This window comes from Leptodactylus fuscus, chromosome 5 (assembly GCF_031893055.1).
Source record: "Leptodactylus fuscus isolate aLepFus1 chromosome 5, aLepFus1.hap2, whole genome shotgun sequence".
In the NCBI taxonomy this organism is placed as follows: Eukaryota; Metazoa; Chordata; class Amphibia; order Anura; family Leptodactylidae; genus Leptodactylus; species Leptodactylus fuscus.
This window is the reverse complement of record NC_134269.1, coordinates 76,206,632-76,227,417: the sequence shown is the minus strand read 5'-3', so window position 1 is coordinate 76,227,417 and position 20,786 is coordinate 76,206,632. Positions and strand designations below refer to the sequence as shown.

Below are 20,786 nucleotides of genomic sequence, written 5' to 3'. Positions count from 1 at the left end.
AATATACTCTTTGAATTCCCAGTCAGACAATGGCACTGTATACCAGTAGTAAAAATTGTGGGTGCACGTAACCCCAATATATTCTTTGAATTACCAGTCAGACACTGGCACTATATGGCAGTAGCAAGAAATGAGGGTATTTGTATTCCCAATATATTCTTTGAATTCCCAGTCAGACAATGGCACTGTATACCAGTAGTAAAAATTGTGGGTGCACGTAACCCCAATATATTCTTTGAATTCCCAGTCAGAAACTGGCACTATATGGCAGTAGCAAGAAATGAGGGTATTTGTATTCCCAATATACTCTTTGAATTCCCAGTCAGACAATGGCACTGTATACCAGTAGTAAAAATTGTGGGTGCACGTAACCCCAATATATTCTTTGAATTACCAGTCAGAAACTGGCACTATATGGCAGTAGCAAGAAATGAGGGTATTTGTATTCCCAATATACTCTTTGAATTCCCAGTCAGACAATGGCACTGTATACCAGTAGTAAAAATTGTGGGTGCACGTAACCCCAATATATTCTTTGAATTACCAGTCAGAAACTGGCACTATATGGCAGTAGCAAGAAATGAGGGTATTTGTATTCCCAATATACTCTTTGAATTCCCAGTCAGACAATGGCACTGTATACCAGTAGTAAAAATTGTGGGTGCACGTAACCCCAATATATTCTTTGAATTACCAGTCAGACACTGGCACTATATGGCAGTAGCAAGAAATGAGGGTATTTGTATTCCCAATATATTCTTTGAATTCCCAGTCAGACAATGGCACTGTATACCAGTAGTAAAAATTGTGGGTGCACGTAACCCCAATATATTCTTTGAATTACCAGTCAGAAACTGGCACTATATGGCAGTAGCAAGAAATGAGGGTATTTGTATTCCCAATATACTCTTTGAATTCCCAGTCAGACAATGGCACTGTATACCAGTAGTAAAAATTGTGGGTGCACGTAACCCCAATATATTCTTTGAATTACCAGTCAGAAACTGGCACTATATGGCAGTAGCAAGAAATGAGGGTATTTATAACCCCAATATATTCTTTGAATTCCCAGTCAGACAATGGCACTGTATACCAGTAGTAAAAATTGGGGGTGCACGTAACCCCAATATATTCTTTGAATTCCCAGTCAGAAACTGGCACTATATGGCAGTAGCAAGAAATGAGGGTATTTGTATTCCCAATATACTCTTTGAATTCCCAGTCAGACAATGGCACTGTATACCAGTAGTAAAAATTGTGGGTGCACGTAACCCCAATATATTCTTTGAATTACCAGTCAGAAACTGGCACTATATGGCAGTAGCAAGAAATGAGGGTATTTATAACCCCAATATATTCTTTGAATTCCCAGTCAGACAATGGCACTGTATACCAGTAGTAAAAATTGTGGGTGCACGTAACCCCAATATATTCTTTGAATTCCCAGTCAGAAACTGGCACTATATGGCAGTAGCAAGAAATGAGGGTATTTGTATTCCCAATATACTCTTTGAATTCCCAGTCAGACAATGGCACTGTATACCAGTAGTAAAAATTGTGGGTGCACGTAACCCCAATATATTCTTTGAATTACCAGTCAGAAACTGGCACTATATGGCAGTAGCAAGAAATGAGGGTATTTATAACCCCAATATATTCTTTGAATTCCCAGTCAGACAATGGCACTGTATACCAGTAGTAAAAATTGGGGGTGCACGTAACCCCAATATATTCTTTGAATTCCCAGTCAGAAACTGGCACTATATGGCAGTAGCAAGAAATGAGGGTATTTGTATTCCCAATATATTCTTTGAATTCCCAGTCAGACAATGGCACTGTATACCAGTAGTAAAAATTGTGGGTGCACGTAACCCCAATATATTCTTTGAATTACCAGTCAGAAACTGGCACTATATGGCAGTAGCAAGAAATGAGGGTATTTGTATTCCCAATATATTCTTTGAATTCCCAGTCAGACAATGGCACTGTATACCAGTAGTAAAAATTGTGGGTGTATATAGCCCCAATTCTATTGCTAGGGGACTTGCAGGGTATTTCTGGGGTGAAGGTGGGGGGGTACACCGTTGGAACGGGTATCGGGGTATATATCGGGTATACGGGAATACACTGACAGTGTATTCCATTCAGGATCCTGGGAAAGCTGGGTTGCGGCGATTGAGCCCGTCAGTGCCACGTTACACTGACAAGCTTCTCCCTGGAATTTAGCTCTTACAAGAGCTGTTGGTTGTCTTCTCCTTCCTATCCTAGCCTGTCCCTGCCTACCCAGAATCTAAGCCCTAGCTAGCTGGACGGAAACCTCCGTCCTCGGTGAATTGCAAGCTCAGAATGACGCGAAGCTGGGCGGCGCTGTTCTTTTAAATTAGAGGTCACATGTTTTCGGCAGCCAATGGGTTTTGCCTACTTTTTTCAACGTCACCGGTGTCGTAGTTCCTGTCCCACCTACCCTGCGCTGTTATTGGAGCAAAAAAGGCGCCAGGGAAGGTGGGAGGGGAATCGAGTAATGGCGCACTTTACCACGCGGTGTTCGATTCGATTCGAACATGCCGAACAGCCTAATATCCGATCGAACATGAGTTCGATAGAACACTGTTCGCTCATCTCTAATTATAATCAAAAAAAAAATTATTCTGGACAACCTCTTTAAAGTGTGGGGCATTCGGGGGGAAAATTAAAGGGGTTGTCCAGGCATAATTTTCTATGGTTTAATGTCAGCATAGGCTATAAATGCCTGATCTGTAGGGGTCCCACACCCAGGCCTCAGACCGATCAGCTGTATGGAGCCACTTCTGGCACCAGTCCTGTACACAATACGGGGCCAGAAGCAGAAAGCTCTGTCCACTGTATATCAGCCGGCACCTTCTCTGCATCTCGGCACTTATTGAAGTCAGTGGGAGCTGAGCTGCCGTGAATCTGCCAGGCAACTATATAGTGGATGAAACTTTCTGCTTCCAGTCCTGTATTGTGTACAAAACGGGCGCCAGAAGTGGTTCCGTACAGCTGATGGGGCCGCGTATCAGCCCCCTAATGATCAGGTATTTATGGCCTACCATGAGGATACGCCATAAAAATAATTAAGCCTGGACATCCCCTTTAATATGTATATGTATGAGTGTGTAGGTAACTGTTGTGTGCAGTTTTTGGAAATCGCAGCATGTCATTTATACCTACAGAAACACTTACAGTGTCCCTATAGATATAAAGGAAGCAGAAAGTCCTCAGAGGAAACCTCTGTGGAGTTTCTGCTTTTTTGCTGCGGGACGCTGCATTAGGCCTTATCCTTATAGTGTGATGTACAGTATATTGAGATGTTAAAGAGGACCTTTCACCTCCTGGGACACATGCAGTTTAATACACTGCTAGAGAGCTGACAGTGCGATGAATTCAGCGCACTTTCGGCTTTCCCGTTCTGTGCCCCCCAGTGAAGAGCTATCGGTGCCGGTATCGTAGCTATTCAGTGTCAGAAGGGCGTTTCTGACAGTCAGTCCGGAACGCCCTTCCTCACAGCAGCGCCTATAGCACTGTACTGTGCGCTCAGCGTCATCGCTGCCTGGTAAGCAGCGACCCCTCTCATAGTACAGCGCTATAGACACTACCGTGAGGAAGGGCGTTCCTGACTGACTGTCATAACGCCCTTCTGACGATGAAGATCTACGGTACCAGCACAGAACGTGAAAGCCAATAGTGCGCTGAATTCAGCGCACTGTTGGCTTTCTAGCAGTGTATTAAACCTCATGTGCCCCAGATGGTGATAGGTCCTCTTTAAGGATTAGGCGCAACAGCGAGATGCAGCTAAAAAAACATTGTGGGAAAAAAATTGCAGTGAATCCCAATATATTTTTTCCACATTGAGCTTTTGTCCCCAGCACCCCGTTTGTCCCCACCTGTGTCTGTTGCACATCGTATGGCGGGTGAGCAGCATGGCTCCTGATATGTTATTACCTTCAGCCCCCCTGTCTTGGTATCGCTGGTTTGCAGGGATCCTGATGGTGGGCCCCTAGAAATAATTCCACTGGTGGGCCCTAGACACCCCAGTCCGACCCTGCTAAGGCCTCATTGACACGTCCACATCCAAGCTTTTTACCGACAGCTCTCCACCCAGCCCATTTGCAGATAGTGTATGGACTGTGGTTGATCCACTTTTCACTTCTGAAAAGCAGATATATTTTTTGTTTTTTTCTCTATATTTTGTATGTCTTTGGGTCCATAAAAACAGATGACATAAGGATGTCATCTGTTGTCTTTCAAGGAACCATAGACTTCATTGATGTGATGTATCCATGAAAAAAACAACGTAATCTTTTTTTTTCTTTTTTTTTTTGCAATTCCTACGCTTCACAGAAAAGCACTGATGTCTGAATAAACACATTGAAGTGTACGTGAATGTATGGCTTCCGTGAAAACTTCTGGCGCCATTTGTATATACAAAGTAGATGAGTGAATAAGGTCTAAGACTGACTAAATTTCAATGATCTACTTTCTGATTTCCTTTGATGTCTGGCAGTTTGTCCATCATAAATATATTACCCCTGCCCTCTGGTACACTGGAGACATATGAAGAACATTTATTGTACATAGCCTGGCACTGCCAGAAAAGAGAAAAATAACCTTTTAATGACACAGATGGTAGATGGTGAAGAAGGGATTCTGAAGAGAGAGGCTGTTTCATGATTATTCAGGGGCACCAGTGGCTGGAGACATTTGTAGCTTCGCAGCACCATAACAGTAGTCAGGGAAAGCCAAATACCCCAACTGTTATCTCTACTATAAAACCGCAGCAGCAGAGATTGGATTCTACACTCATCTGCTGCCTGTGGACATCGCCGCTAATGGAAAGGGACCTGACTTATAAGATGCAAATATATATTTTGGGGATCTTTTTCAATAGAAGCATTACCAATAGAAGCATTGTTAAAAAAAAACAATCACTTATATTCACCTTTCCTGAGTGTCTGGCAAGTCCCAGTTTAACCTTCAGGCCTCTTTTGACCACGTGACCACTGAGACCCAATCATAGTCCTAAATGCTGACCCCGGGGCGCATGATGTTAGTCACGGGCAAGAAGAAGCCCAAAGAGGACACTAAAGACCACAAGACAGCGAGAATGCCCAGGAGAGGTGAGACAAGGTGAGTATAAGTGTTTGTTATTTTTACACACCTCCCTTGGACCTCCACTTATTATACTCTGCCATCTAAGGAAACCCCAGAGTACTACAACAACACCAAAACAAACTGGAGTTTGCCTAAAGCGGCTCAGCTCTTATTCAAGTAATAGTCCCAGAGCTGCAGCCCCATTTGCTATGGCACTGGCATATGGAAGCTCTGCACCTATTATTTGGATAAGTAGTCATATCAGCTGCTTGGTCTAAGTATACTTTAATAGCTATCTGCTTCAATAAACAGCAGGCATGTTTTTTTAATGATTTAGCATGGTAGTAGTTAGAGCTGTTAGGGAGCCTTCACACGGAGTAAACGCTTAGCTTATTCTGAACGTAAAACTCGTTTGGAGTGAGTGGCGTTAAAACAGATCCCATTGATTTCTATGGGTGCCGGCAAAGGTGTGTATCACATTGAAAGCAATAGGTAAAAAAGCCTCCCATTGATTTCAATGGGGAGCACGTGTATGCCGGCACCCATAGAAATCAATGGGATTTGTTTTAACGCTGCTCACTCCGAACGAGTTTTACGTTCAGAATGAGCGAGCGTTTATTCTGTGTGAAGGCTCCATTACTTTGCAATGCTGAGGTTCCTGGCTAAAACCCAAGCAAAGACAAAGTCTTCATGTTCTCCCTATGTTTGTGTGGGTTTCTCTGGGTACTTCTGTGCTAAAAAGCCCCCCCAAAACAAAGCCCTACTGATAGGTTAATTTGGAATTTAGGTTGTCAGCCTCAATGGAGATAGTGATGAATGTGAATGATAACAGTCTCTGTACAGCACTAAGGAATATGTTAGTATTCTGTAAATGAATAATAATTAGAGATGAGTGAACGGCGTTTCATCGAATTGGTATTCGATCGAATATCAGGCTGTTTGAGATATTCGATTCCAATCGAATACCACGCAGCAAACTCACTAAAAATTCGTATCCCCTCCCACCTTCCCTGGCGCTTTTTTGCACCAATAACTGTGCAGGAGAGGTGGAACAGGAACTATGACAGTGTAGGCATCGAAAAAAAATCGTGGTAGCCCATTATATGCTAGTCGGGATCCCTGTCAGCTTGCGTTATGCGGGAGCTGACTTTTTCTCATAGTAATGCATTGACCAGCGTTGATTGGCTGAATAGCATACAGTGTACAGCATTCGGCCAATCAACGCTGGTTCTGCTGGAGGAGGCGAAGTCTAAGATCGGTCCACAGCAGTCTCCATTGTGGTCCGATCTTAGATGTAGCAGAGTTGACACAGCACTGCTACATCTCAGGTATAGCAGAGTTGAGCGCACAGCACTGCTACATCTCAGGTATAGCAGAGCTGACACATGGAGACTTCTATGGTCCGATCTTAGACTCCGCCTCCTCACAGGCGAGCCTTCGGCAGAACCAGCGTTGATTGGCCGAATGCTATACACGGTATGGTATTCAGCCAATCAGCGCTGGTCAATGCATTCCTATGGGAAAAAGTCAGCTCCCGCATTATTAGTGGCATAATACAGGGACTTGGGCATGTTAGATGCCCCCAGGCATGCTTCCCCTGCTGTCCCAGTTGCATTCCAGAGGTGTTGTCATCATTTGCTGAGGTGTCATAGTGGACTTGGTGACTCTCCTGATTCGAATGGTGGGATCCCCTGAAACTAAGCTTTTTTCCCCATAGACTATAATGGGATTCGATATTTGCTCGAATATCGAATATTTCACTGTTCGCTCATCTCTTCTAATAATAATAATAATAATAATAATAATAATAATAATAATAATAATTCTACCTGACCTCAGTTAGTAGGAATGGTGGGCACAGAACCCTCTTTCTCAAGATTTTATACCTATCCCATAGGTGGTAAGCAAATAGGTAGCAAATGTCCAGTGTTAGAAAACCCCTCAAATATATCTAGCAATGAATAGAACAATGTCATAAATACATATTTACCGACTGATAATGAGGGTTTCTTCGCCATTAATCCAGACTCTTACAAACTCTCCATACATGTTATTGTAATAATTTGATGCTGTCCCAATTCCTGTCAATAAAAATCTTCCATAGGAAATCAATGGTCCAAGTCCCAGGTAATAGGAAGGACCTACAAAAGTAAAATGACATTAATGCTGATAAACACATTATGAATAGGGAGACCGAGATAAACAGATATATGTGAGTAGAGCTATAACCTGGTCCCTAATAGGGCAGTTTTACAGAGGGTTGTCAGGTCCAGCCTCTACTTGGCTTTTACCCTCCTGGTCTTCTATTGGTTTAGTACTATGAATATGACAACCGCTTTGTAAAGAGAAGCCGGCCCTGAGATCAGCTGATTGACACATATCCGGATTCTCCAGGAGCCACGTCTGACCAGACACTAGTCCTGCACTGGTGGTTGCAGTGGGTGATGTAGAATTAGTTTGTATTTCTATTATGACTATATAATATATGTATACGCTGCTGCGAGACCTGCAGTTTGTGAACAGCTCTTGTATCTAATCCTCAATGGGAAATATCCTGAAGGGAAGGGGAGGGTTGTGGCTCCTTCATGAGTGAAAAGAAGTAAATCCAGCTCACCACTATAGCACTATACCAACAACCAGATTATAAGGCTTTTGTGTCATCTGTATTCCAACTGAAATACTGAAATGGATGGATGGATGGATGGATGGATGGATGGATGGATGGATGGATGGATGGATGGATGGATAGATAGATAGATAGATAGATAGATAGATAGATAGATAGATAGATAGATAGATGTGAATAGAATAGACTAGAATAGAATAGATAGGTAGTGAATAGATAGACAGATATAGAGATAGATTATGATTTTGTTTCAGTATTAAATGTTGAAATTTACTTAAACAGTTATTTTAATTTGGTAATAAATTTGCATGACATTAAATATGTATTCTACAACAATATGTAATTAACTATATAACAATATGCTGTATAATCTATCACAATATGTAATTTACTATATAGCAATATATAATCTATAACAATATGTAATATACTGTATAACAATATAGAATCTATAACAGCATGTAGTATATTGTATAACAGTATAGAAACTAACAATATGTAATATACTGTATAATATATAATCTATAATAATATGTAATATACTGTATAACAATATAGAATCTGACAATATGTAATATACTGTATAATATAGACTCTATAACAATATGTAATATACTGTATAACAATATAGAATCTGACAATATGTAATATACTGTATAATATAGACTCTATAACAATATGTAATATACTGTATAATAATATAGAATCTGACAATATGTAATATACTGTATAATATAGAATCTATAACAATATGTGATATATTGTATAACAATATAGAATATATTACAATATCTAATATACTGTAGAATAATATAGAATCTATAAGAATTGATTAAACATCACTTATTCAAGTTTTGGTAGTAAAGAAAAGCTAAAGCCTCCAGATGTAAAGTCAGTAGAAGGAAAGTGAATCCTCTTACCTGGTATTGTTGAAGTCTCCTCATAATTCCAAATAATTATAAGCAAAAATATGAACACCACGACAGACGCAGCTGTTGCTGGGGCCACACTGGGCATAACCTCGGTGATATTGTACTGCATTGGGTTTAGAGCTTCTGGAATCATGTTTTTCCAGACTTTCTTCTCTCCTAAGTAAAGGTATACATGCAGAGTATTAACCACCTCGGACTTTTAAAAACCCCAAATGACAGCAGACAGGCGATAGGGCATCACATCTAAGGCCCATTGTGTTGGCATTTACCCTTTTCATGTTTTGAGAATCTACTGGATAGCAAGAAAATTTAGTCAAAACAGAAAGATAACATTTCTACATCAACTTTGTACTCCACATTTCTCTTTGATTATACAAGTGCCATCTGTGAAGGAGGGAGATGCCCTTGACAAGTCATTTGCAGCGATGTAACCTCAAAATTCTCAAATTTTGCACATGGCGTTTACTACAAAACAACTATCCTTCTCATACTTTTAGAAGAGATATATAGAATTATCACAGCGCTACAATGTGAACATTTCATTAATTGTATCCAGAAAAGCTTTACAGATATTACAGCTGTTATAAGTTATGAGTATCCATAACCTCAAACAGACAAAAAAAGGGTAAAAACATTAAAGGGGTTGTCCCGTCACAAGGATCCTATCTATAATGCTTGTTAATGTGAATGTAAGACTTTTCCTTAATACAATGCTTCAGCAAAACTGCTTTGTTTGGCCACTATCTTACTTTATTCATTTTTTTGTGGCCACAGCCCTGACCTAGCTGCTCCTGAGTCAAGTGATGTGTCTGACTGCTCTCAGGGGGAGGGAGGAGGGGCTAAGTGCACGGGAGCGAGCCTGGTGGGAGGGGGGGTAGTTTACCCTTTGGGGAAGGGGCCGCCAATACAGGGTTAGACGCCAGCACAAGTGAAGTCAACAACATCTCTATGCTTCTGCCCTACATGAAGCCAGCAGCGGCAGAAGCGATGCTGCTATTCCGGGGCGGAGGAGCGGAATAACAGCATCGCTTCTGCCGCTGCTTGCTTCATGTAGGGCAGAAGCATAGAGATGTTGACTTCACCTGTGCCGGCGTCTACACTCCCCGGCATCCATTGTAATAGAGAGGCGGATGCCGGGGACAGTTAAACACCGGCACAGGTGAAGCCAGCAACATCGCTATGCTTCTGCCCTGCATGAAACCAGCAGCGGCAGAAGCGATGCTGTTATTCCGCTCCGGGGTCACATATGCAAAGCCAAGCGGCGAGATGCCGCCGGCCCTGCATGCACGCTCATAGACCAGTTCTAGCCTTCACAATGCAAATACAGACCCGGCACCCTGCTTTGCATATGTGACCCCGCCCACCAATGACGAGACAAAGCCGGAAGACAGAAGAATTCACAGAAACGAAGACTGGTAAGTATGCGACGTGGGACAACCCCTTTAAAGTAAATAATTATTCACCTTTTAACCCCTTCAAGCCACAGCCAATTTTTGATTTTTGTTTTTTACCCTGTCCAAAAGTCATAATTATTTTTCAATACTCAGAGCTTTATAAGAGCTTATTTTTTGTGTTACAAGTTGTACTTTGCAATGGTACAATTAAAAAAAAATAAATCAGAATGGTGCAGTGAGAAAAACTGTGTTTGTGCAACTTTCTTACCAGCTTCTTTTATATGGTGTTCACTGTACAGCCAAACTGACAGATCACCTGTATTTTGTGGGTGGGTACAATTATGGAGATAGCAAACCGATATAGTTTTTTCTTTTTAATTTTTTCTTTTTAACTTTATTTTGTAAAAAAATAAAGTTTCTTGGAGTCGCCATTTTTCTAACACCTGTAACTTTTTTATATCTCCGTGTATGGGATGCATAAGGTGTCTTTTGGTGGGGAAAGAGGTGCTTTTTAATTCTATTATTTTGGGAAATGTCTACTGTTTTGATGGCTTGTTATCCTAATTTTTATGGGAGGTGCTACGACATTCACCATATGGGAAAAATATTTTTAAAGTTTGTAGAGTGATGTTTCTTAAGTTATTTATTTACTTTTATATATGTTTTAGGGAAAGAGGGGATTTGAATTCACTACTTTATTTTTTTTTATAATTTATAATTTTTTTTACATTTTGTATTATACCTCCAAGGGGTCTTAAACACCAAGTGGTCTGATCGGTAATTTAATTCAATACATTGCAATGCTAATACACTGCAATGTATTGAGAAATACTTATGCTTCTATGACAGGCTGCCTAGTGTAGTCTGCCATAGAAGAACTCTACAAGCCTGGAAGCCTTCATTAGGTTCCTGGCTATCATAGCAAAGGATTGCCAGATTCTGACTCAATGCCTCCATTGCTGAGACATTTTTGTTTTTGCTAATATGCAAATGAGCTCTTTGGAGCAATGAGGGTGTTGCTACTTACTATTTTGAAGCAATGGCAATGCCAAAACTAATTTGCGTATTGGTAGAAAAGCCAATAACTTGGCAACAGAATTCACAATGGGAACACAGTGTTTAATTCAGGTGACCCCAAGCTATATACCATATTTTTCGGACTATAAGACGCACTTTTTTTCCCCCAAATTTGGGGGGAAAAGAAGGGTGCGTCTTATAGGCCGAATGTGGCACCTGGCATCCGCTGTAATAGAGAGGCGGAAGCCGGCAAGTGATAGACGCCATTACAGGTGCCGGGGTCTGCGACATCGCTGCCCTGCCCTGCATGAAGCCAGCAGCGGGAGGAGTGATGCTATTCCGCTCCTCCGTGCCCCCGCCGCTGGCTTCATGCAGGGCAGGGCAGCGATGTCTCAGGCCCCGGCGTCTATCCCTCCCCGGCATCCGCCTCTCTAGTACAGCGGATGCCGAGTCAGTATCAGCGGCCCCTTCTCCCCCGAACCTGTGCCTCCCCCGTACCTGTAAAGATGCAGGTCGGCTCCTGCGCGGCGATATCGCAGGAGCCGACCTGTTCGGGTGACAGCCGGGAGCCTAATGAGGCTCCCAGGCCTGTCACTGCTATATATTAGTATTGCGGCTGGTCTCTATGACCAGCCGTAATACTAATATACAGAATGTCCCATAGACGGCAATACAGTTGTATTGCCGTCTATGGGACTTGCGATCAAGTGACCGCAGGTTCAAGCCCCGGGGGGGAATAAAATAGTAAAAAAAAAAAAAAAAAAAGCTTTAAAAATATATAATAAAAATATGAAATAAATAAAAGTTCTAAATCACCTCCTGTCCCTAGAATATATATATAAAAGTAGAAAATCATATATCATAAACCACCGTTTTTTTTTTCAATACAAGGTGATCTAAGCAATAGATATTCCCCAAAATGGTATAACTAAAAAGTACTTCTGGACCCGCAAAAAAAACCACCCTATACATCCCCGTACAGCTGCAGGGTCACCTGTCAATGTGGCCTTGCAGCTGTTGCAAAACTACAACTCCCATATATTAAATATTTTACCATTTTTTGCTTCAAAATTTTTTTTCCCTATTTTCCTCCTCTAAAACCTGCGTCTTATAGTCCAGTGTGTCTTATAGTCCGAAAAATACGGTATCTATGGATCTGGGTTGATATGGTGCATTGTGGTGACAGACTCCCTTTAAGGCCACAGCATACAAAATATAAAGCTGATGTTCAGAACTTCTTTTTAAACTAAATGTTTATCAAGAGAAGCTATGTCCATATGGCTATTTCACACATGGTGCAATTGGTGCATCAAAGAGAACCCCTTTAGTACTTAATATATCATTTTATATCACAATTTATCACTAAAAAATCCAGAGCAAAGTAGCAGCTATTTTCTGTTTTCACATAAAATTAATGTAAAAATGCATGACATTGTTTAGGATCACATTCAAACATTTATTGAAGCATACAAACTGTACTTTTATATTTCACTTTTTTTTTTGTTTCTTTAGATGGCTTTAACCGTTTTATCTGTAAATTGAACAGAAGATCTATGGATTGAGCAGGATGAGCATGCCCAGTCTAGCAGCACTAAAGGGGGGGCAGTGTGATTCACAGTACTCTTATGTCTGCTTGCTATTGTTAAGAAGGATCTCTAATCCTCTGGAATATGTTTTCTAGAGTTGCTCTGACCAGAAGTACTATGAGAGTCATGTGGATGTGACCATTCAATAATGATGAGATTAGTCTTCTGATCCTGCTTCACTCTCCTGTGTACAATCTGAAAAATGATCAGCATATAATAGTAAATGGCTCGAGGTCACAGAAGAAAATTCTATCTCCCTGCTTATATAACATGCAATTTTCTGAATGTATATTTCCTTTATAAATATACTCAAGGGGGATTTATCATGAGGGGGATTTTAAAGCAAGTTTTTCTGGAGTATTTGTTGGAATGTCTAGTGAAACTTTCTACCACTTTTTGGTTGGTTTGCTTTCAGCCATTTGGCAATCTTGTGCATTTTTGGATTTAAGCTATGCTCATTTTCCTGAATATCCACTCCCACAAGTCTTGCACCCTGTCAATGTATGACCCCCCAAATTATATATATGTAAATATGTTCTTGTTCTCCAAGTAGGCAGTAACCATTTCTTTTTCTCAGAGAAATAAAAGGTTGCCACCTACTCAGTGAATAAGAGCTAATTCATACATAAACTTCCAGGGACCATATTTTTTGAGTGGATAAATGGATTTTAAAAAAATTAAAAATAAAACATAAAAAAGCCAAATTGTTGAGGGGCACCATGTTAGTCAAATGATGTATGCCATTATGCACTTTTAAGCCCAATGCTTCTGTGGGAGATGTTATGCCACTTTCGACAACACACTCATACTGGAGGGAAATTTTGCAATTTTATATAGTTGCATGAGATAAATCTTTTCCTCAAAATTATAAAGGCATTAACCCTTAATGAAATGCAACATCTTAACACAACTTCAGCATTGAAGTCACTTTTCATTCTTCCATTTTTCAGTTAATCTTTGTATGTCTTTGTATGTTCCTACTTCAGTAGTTGATACCCTTTTAATGGCTAACACAAATGATGACAAACTGCAAGATTGCGAGGCTACTCAGGTATCTTCATTAGGCATAATATGACACAATTTCTATGTTATACTATGCCTGATGAAGAGACCTGAGTAGTCTCGAAAGCTTGCAATCTGTCATCACTTTTGTTAGCCATTAAAAGGGTATCAACTACTGAAGACTCTAAATTTTTAGATTTCATATCCATTGGGTAACACGGTACAAAGATATATTTTTCCTTATGTCCCTACTGCAAATGTCATATAACCACAAGCTTCATGACAACACTACATCTCTGAGTCTTCCTGTACTCCATGTATGCTCCAGTCTTTGCCATCAACTTGTATTGAATACAGGCAGGCTGGGAAATTATGTTCTAAATTATCACAATAACAAATAGATAGATATTTTCTTATGATGCCAAAAATATTACCATAAACAACTACTGTAGGCATAATAAGATTTTCTCAATAACATACATATTCATATATAAAATCTGTATACTTGCAATAATGGCACTTTATTTTTTAAACTTCAAAAATTACATTGAAAATAAAGTATTGATGGCTGTATGATAAATAACAGTATCAGAGTGATAAAGAAAATATATAGTGAATAATAACAGAAAAAAGTTAAAATATAATACAAAACATGGTGACATCACATCATTAAATATAATGAAGTAATTGAATTTTCATAAGCCTTCCGAATAGAACCCAAACTATTTATGGAAAATTAAATTTTGTGATGTCAATAAAGTGAAATGAATTGCATTTGGAGTGTTGAATTCTGGTTTCATTTCCCTAAACAATATCGGTTAAGGATAAAGACTGCCTGCATGTCAGCTATAGCAGGATGCTGTAAACTAGTCCACATATTGTTTCTTCTTGGACACTCATACGTAGAACATGTTGAGTTTCATTTTGTAAAGTGTTACTTCTGTTTTGCAAAAATACATGAAACCATTTTTAGAAGTTGTTAGTTGAACATTATTGCAAAAATGCCTGCCCAGACAAGATGAAATATACCTACTAAAGCGGAAAAGTTATAGTCATTATATCGAATGCCAACAATGAGTTGGAACCATTGTGATACATTGTGTTTTATGTCTATGTATTATGGATATTTATGTTTGCAATAATCTGTTTGTTCCGCTTATTATGTAAGATAAGACAATAAATGTAATGCTGGAGCCATCCCCTGTCCAGTAAAGAAAAGTTGTACATTCTGAAATAAAAGCTCTGGTCTCTATAGACTCTGCCAGCAGCTAAGCACATCGATAGATCTACAATAAGAAGCAGATACTTCAGCAAGGTTCTTGGCCATTATGCTGAATTTTGCATTAAAATTACCACAATAAAGTCCTAATGTCTTTTTTTTTTTGGCAAGCAATTTGGGAATGTTTAATGTATTCATTTCTGCAGTTCCTGCCATTACATAGTACAGTGTGATCATATCACACCAAAACTCTCCATCCCACATCTGTGATTTGAACCAAATCTAAGTGATAAACTTGGAAAATCTACAAATCAGAAATATCCACAGACTCATTTATTCACAAATGTGCTATAGCTATCTATCATTTAGTAACAAAACTGTAGAAGGGAAAAGCCTTTAAAAACACTAGAAATGAAAACACAGATTCAGACATCCTTATCTCTATAAGACTATAAGATGTTTTATCTTTAATTGGAAATCTAAATGAGATCACAGTGTTTGTTATATATTGAAATATTAAATGTATTCTATGTTTTAATGCCATTTCCAATGGGAAGCAATAGAATAGGAAGCAATAAAGAAAGTGAACTCTACCTGTGAGCAGTGGGCACGTCTGCGTTCTCTGGAGAGACTCCGAAGTTCTTACCCCTTTAATATACTGACTGTGGAAAAAAAACATTATGATTAGCCCTGTTTGTAGGAAAGGTGCTTCAAGTTGCTATGAGATCAGTTGCTTAGATACAGGTGATTTATTTCATAAGTGACATTACAATAAAATAGGAGAAGTTTGTAACTTGACCTTATATCCGAAGCTGCTTTCATTCAATTAAGGACCTAAACGAAAATTCTTTCAAGATCCATATGAACTCAATACGCCCGACTTTACATCTTCTAATCCTTTTATAAACCTTCTCTTCCATGGTAGCTGGTGATAGTAGGGACTAGTATTATACCCTGCCACGATCATACATATATACAGTATGTGATAATTCTCATATACAGATATCATTCATCTATGCAGAACTATATTGAGCCTGCTAATAGCACTGTTTGTCATTAAGTAGTTCTATATGTCTTCACCATCACTAAACAGTTAAAGAGAATTCTTCACCTCTCCTGACATGTATGGCTTAGATCAGGGGATGATAACACTCCTTATGGAGTGTGCACCTTTACAGGTGTATGGAGACTTACAAACCTTTTTCATCCACTGGGGGATTATGGGAAAAATATGCAAATCTGTTTTCCAGATTTTTTGACAGCAATAGGTATGTGGAGAACCACTGCATAGATATTGCCATTTCTCCTGTGTCCAAAGAGCAAATTTTCAACAGGACAACACCAGGCCACATGTTGCTTCTGCTATTGTGAGCTGCCTGAGTGGGTCTAATGTACACCATGGCCTGTAGCATCTCTGGACTTGGCTCCTATCAAACACAACTGGGGCATCACTGATCAGCGATTGCCAAGGGAGCTGCGTGCCTAAGTGCATTCAGTATTATATAACGTTACTCTGATGACCATTAATAACTTCACTTATGACCAGCCCTGCACGGTGGCTCAGTGCAGCCTGGCAGTGCTGGAGTCCTGAGTTCGAATCCGCCCGAAACAACATCTACAAGGAGTTTGTATGTTCTCCCCGTGTTTGGGTGGATTTCCTCCCATTCTACAAAGACATACTGATAGGAACAAAAAATGTACATTGTGATCCCTATATGGGGCTCACAATCTACATAAAAAAAAACAAAAAAAAAACTTAACTGATCAAGTTAAGACTGATCGTCTGTCAAAGTGTGTAAATGCACTTATTTGTGAGTGTGGTGCTCATAGTCCATAAAGAATAAATTGAATATGTTGTTTCCATTTTTATATCATTAACATATCTATTGATCATGTGATTTCCATAATTCCAAGACATTTCCTTCCTGGCGTTAAATTTCATTCAGAAGGAGTGTATTACATGAGATGACAGGTCCCCTTTAGACTGAGACCCCACATTGCGGAAATGCAGCTTTTTGTTTCAGATTTTGCTGCAGTTTTTTGAGCCAATTTTCCATTTCCTTTTGTAGCCTTTATTCTTCATTCACTTGTTAATTCACAAATATAAAGTACTAGAGGGAGGACCCGTCTTCGCACGGTATATTACATTTTATGTTTGTGTAGTGGCCCCGTAAGAATTGTCCAATTTTGCACTGATGTATTTTGTATGTTGTTTCTATGTATGTCCATAAGCGTCATGTGATTATGTGTATCTCATTTTGGATGTCAGTGAAAAACCTGTGATCAGTTGTTATGGATACCTGGAGTAAAGCTGTATCTAATCCTTCCTCGTGTAGTACTGTGTTTAGATGCAAGTATCCAATCCTTGTTGGTGAGGTACTTTGTGCAGATGTACATATCTAATCCTCCCCATGTGGTATTGTGTGAAGAGGCGCATATCTAATCCTCCAGTAAGTGAAACTGTGTGCAGACGCGCGTATCTAATGACTCTGGCGTGTGCTACTGTATCTAATCCTATGACATGTGGTACTGTGTGCAGACGGGCGTATCTAATCCTATGGAATTTGGTACTGTGTGCAGATCCGCTTATCTAATCCTCTGGCATGTGGTACTGTGTGCAGACACGCGTATTTAATCCTCCCCTGTGTGGTATTGTGTGAAGAGGCGCGTATCTAATCCTACGGCGTGTGGAACTGTGTGTAGACGCACGTATCTAATCCTACGGCATGTGGTACTGTGTGCAGACATGCGTATCTAATCCTACGGCATGTGGTACTGTTTGTAGACGCGCGTATCTAATCCTACGGAATGTGGTACTGTGTGCAGACGCGTGTATCTAATCCTATGGCATGTACAACTGTGTGAAGACACGTGTATCTAATCCTCCCCTGTGTGGCATTGTGTGAAGAGGCACAAATCTAATCCTACGGCATGTGGTACTGTGTGTAGACGCGCGTATCTAATCCTACAGCATGTGGTACTGTGTGCAGACACGTGTATCTAATCCTATGGCATGTACAACTGTGTGAAGACACGTGTATCTAATCCTCCCCTGTGTGGTATTGTGTGAAGAGGTGCGTATCTAATCCTACGGCGTGTGGAACTGTGTGCAGACACGCGTATCTAATCCTACGGCATGTGGTACTGTTTGTAGACGCGTGTATCTAATCCTACGGCATGTGGTACTGTGCGCAGACACGTGTATCTAATCCTATGGCGTGTACAACTGTGTGAAGACACGTGTATCTAATCCTCCCCTGTGTGGTATTGTGTGAAGAGGCGCGTATCTAATCCTACGGCGTGTGGAACTGTGTGTAGACGCGCGTATCCAATCCCCCGGCATGTGGTACTGTGTGTAGACGTGCGTATCTATTCCTCCCCCGTGTGGTACTGTGTGCAGACGCGCGTATCTAATCCTCCCCCGTGTGATACTGTGTGCTGAGACGCATATCTAATTCTCTGACTTGTGGTACTGTGTGCAGAGGCATGTATCTAATCCTCCAAAGTGTGATACTGTGTGCACACACACGTATCTAATCCTCCCCTGTGTGGTATTGTGTGAAGAGGCGCGTATCTAATCCTTCGGCGTGTGGAACTATGTGTAGACGCGCGTATCTAATCCTAATGCATGTGGTACTGTGTGCAGAGGCATGTATGTAATCCTCCAAAGTGTGATACTATGTGCACACACACGTATCTAATCCTCCCCTGTGTGGTATTGTGTGAAGAGGTGCGTATCTAATCCTTCGGCATGTGGAACTGTGTGTAGACGCGTATATCTAATCCTATGGCGTGTACAACTGTGTAAAGACACATGTATCTAATCCTCCCCTGTGTGGTATTGATTGAAGAGGCACGTATCTAATCCTACGGCATGTGGAACTGTGTGTAGATGCGCGTATCCAATCCTCCGGCATGTGGTACTGTGTGCAGATGCACGTATCTAATCCTATGGCATGTGGTACTGTGTGCAGACGCATGTATCTAATCCTCCCCCGTGTGGTACTGTGTGCTGAGACGCGTATCTAATTCTCTGGCTTGTGGTACTGTGTGCAGAGGCATGTATCTAATCCTCCAAAGTGTGGTACTGTGTGCACACACACGTATCTAATCCTCCCTCGTGTGGTATTGTGTGAAGAGGCGCATATCTAATCCTTCGGCGTGTGGAACTATGTGTAGACGCGCGTATCTAATCCTACTGCATGTGGTACTGTGTGCAGACGCGTGTATCTAATCCTATGGCGTGTACAACTGTGTGCAGACGTGCGTATCTAATCCTCTGGAGTGTGGAACTGTGTGTATACGCGTGTATCTAATCCTACGGCATGTGGTACTCTGTGCAGACGTGTGTATCTAATCCTATGGCGTGTACAAATGTGTGCAGACGCGCGTATCTAATCCTCTGGAGTGTGGAACTGTGTGCAGAAGTGCGTATTTAATCCTCTGGTGTGTGGGACTGTGTGCAGACCCGTGTATCTAATCCTCTGGCATGTGATACTGTGTGCTGATCTGTGTATCTAATCCTCTGATGTGTGTATCTCAGTTTGGATATCAGTGTTGTATTGTGCATGTGGAGTGACCGTGTGTATTGCAGTTGGAATATGAGTGAAAGTCTAGCAGGTTTGTATTGGCTAAGGGGGGGGGCACTGTGTTTGGAATGCTGTATCTCAGCAACGGTACGTCCGAGCGAGTTGGAGTCTCGTCATAAACCTTCTCGGATATCTGAAGTATCTCTGTACCAAATTTGGTGAAGATCGGTCCAGTCCAGTCGTTTGGTTCGCATTAGAGAACAGACAGACAGACAGACAAGAATTCATTTTTATAATATAGAGATTAACACTATTTCTGATAACATTCTTACCTTGCAACATTATTTTCAACACCTGTCTAAAACTTTTGCAAATGACCATATGTCCCATGTTCTAACAAAAACTTGGTAGCACACAATAATATTAGACAAATATGTGTTTTTGTGTTGCTTTGCCATTATATAGCTAAGTATTAGATGTTTTGCCCTTCTTATTGAAATTACCTTAAACAGCTGACTGATTGTGATGTAACCTTATCAAGAATATGAGACTGGTTGTATGAGAATATGAGATTGGTTATAGATATGTCTGTTTATTTATTTTAATAAATCAAAAAGGAGTTGATTCGGTTAGGGCTTTGTCTGAGAGTCTTTATCTATTGGAAAACCAGATCTAGCTCTTCATCCTACCAACATCTATAGTAAATGTTAATAGCGAGGGGCTATATAACATTATAATTCTGTTATCCATATAACAGAAGCAGTGCCAGGCAGAACTACAAATTCATATAGCATCTTATTATAAAGTGATATTTTGTGAGGGAACTGAATCTTTGCCCTGTGTGGAAGAAAGCCATCCCTTACATGTATTATTAAAGTAGGAGCAGAAAATAAACTGTGCAGACAAACAGGCTAGACGTAACCCAAAAGATCAATGTAACTTTTCTTACAAGGTTCTTATACATTTACAATCTCATAGATTAACCAAAGGGGTTTATGTGTTCTGTAGATGCCATTCAGTGTGGGTAACAGTTGTAATTCCAGATCACAAACTTCACTAACATGATCTTCTTTCATGTACAATCTGTGATCAGTAGATTATTTAGATTGAAATCTCCCTTTCAATTGAATGTATCTGCAATATTATACTTGTATCCTGTCTTTCTGCGCCTCTGTAAAGAATACAAGGGGTAAAACCCACCTATTTCCAATCACAATATAAGGGCTATAATAACACAGGATACCCAATTCTCCAAGATCCAAAACATCTTGACTATGTAACCCATAAATTCAGCAGGAAGTTCTGAAGTTCTGGTTATTCAGAGACTGAGTCCACATGGATGTTTGTATCATCTTGTATTATAGTTTTCACT

The 20,786-nt window shown here is 40.3% G+C and overlaps 1 protein-coding gene across 1 annotated transcript in view; it reads right to left on the bottom strand.

Moving 5' to 3' along the window:
* Positions 1 to 8,800, bottom strand: part of CYP19A1 (cytochrome P450 family 19 subfamily A member 1) — a 45,709-nt gene extending 36,909 nt beyond the window's left edge. Inside the window, exons 1-2 of the mRNA XM_075276203.1 lie at positions 8,656 to 8,800; positions 7,100 to 7,250 (exon numbers count right to left, since the gene is read on the bottom strand). Of these exons, the coding sequence (XP_075132304.1) occupies positions 7,100 to 7,250; positions 8,656 to 8,800 (296 nt within the window). The remainder of the gene's footprint in view (positions 1 to 7,099; positions 7,251 to 8,655) is intronic.
* Between the last annotated feature and the right edge of the window lie 11,986 nt (positions 8,801 to 20,786).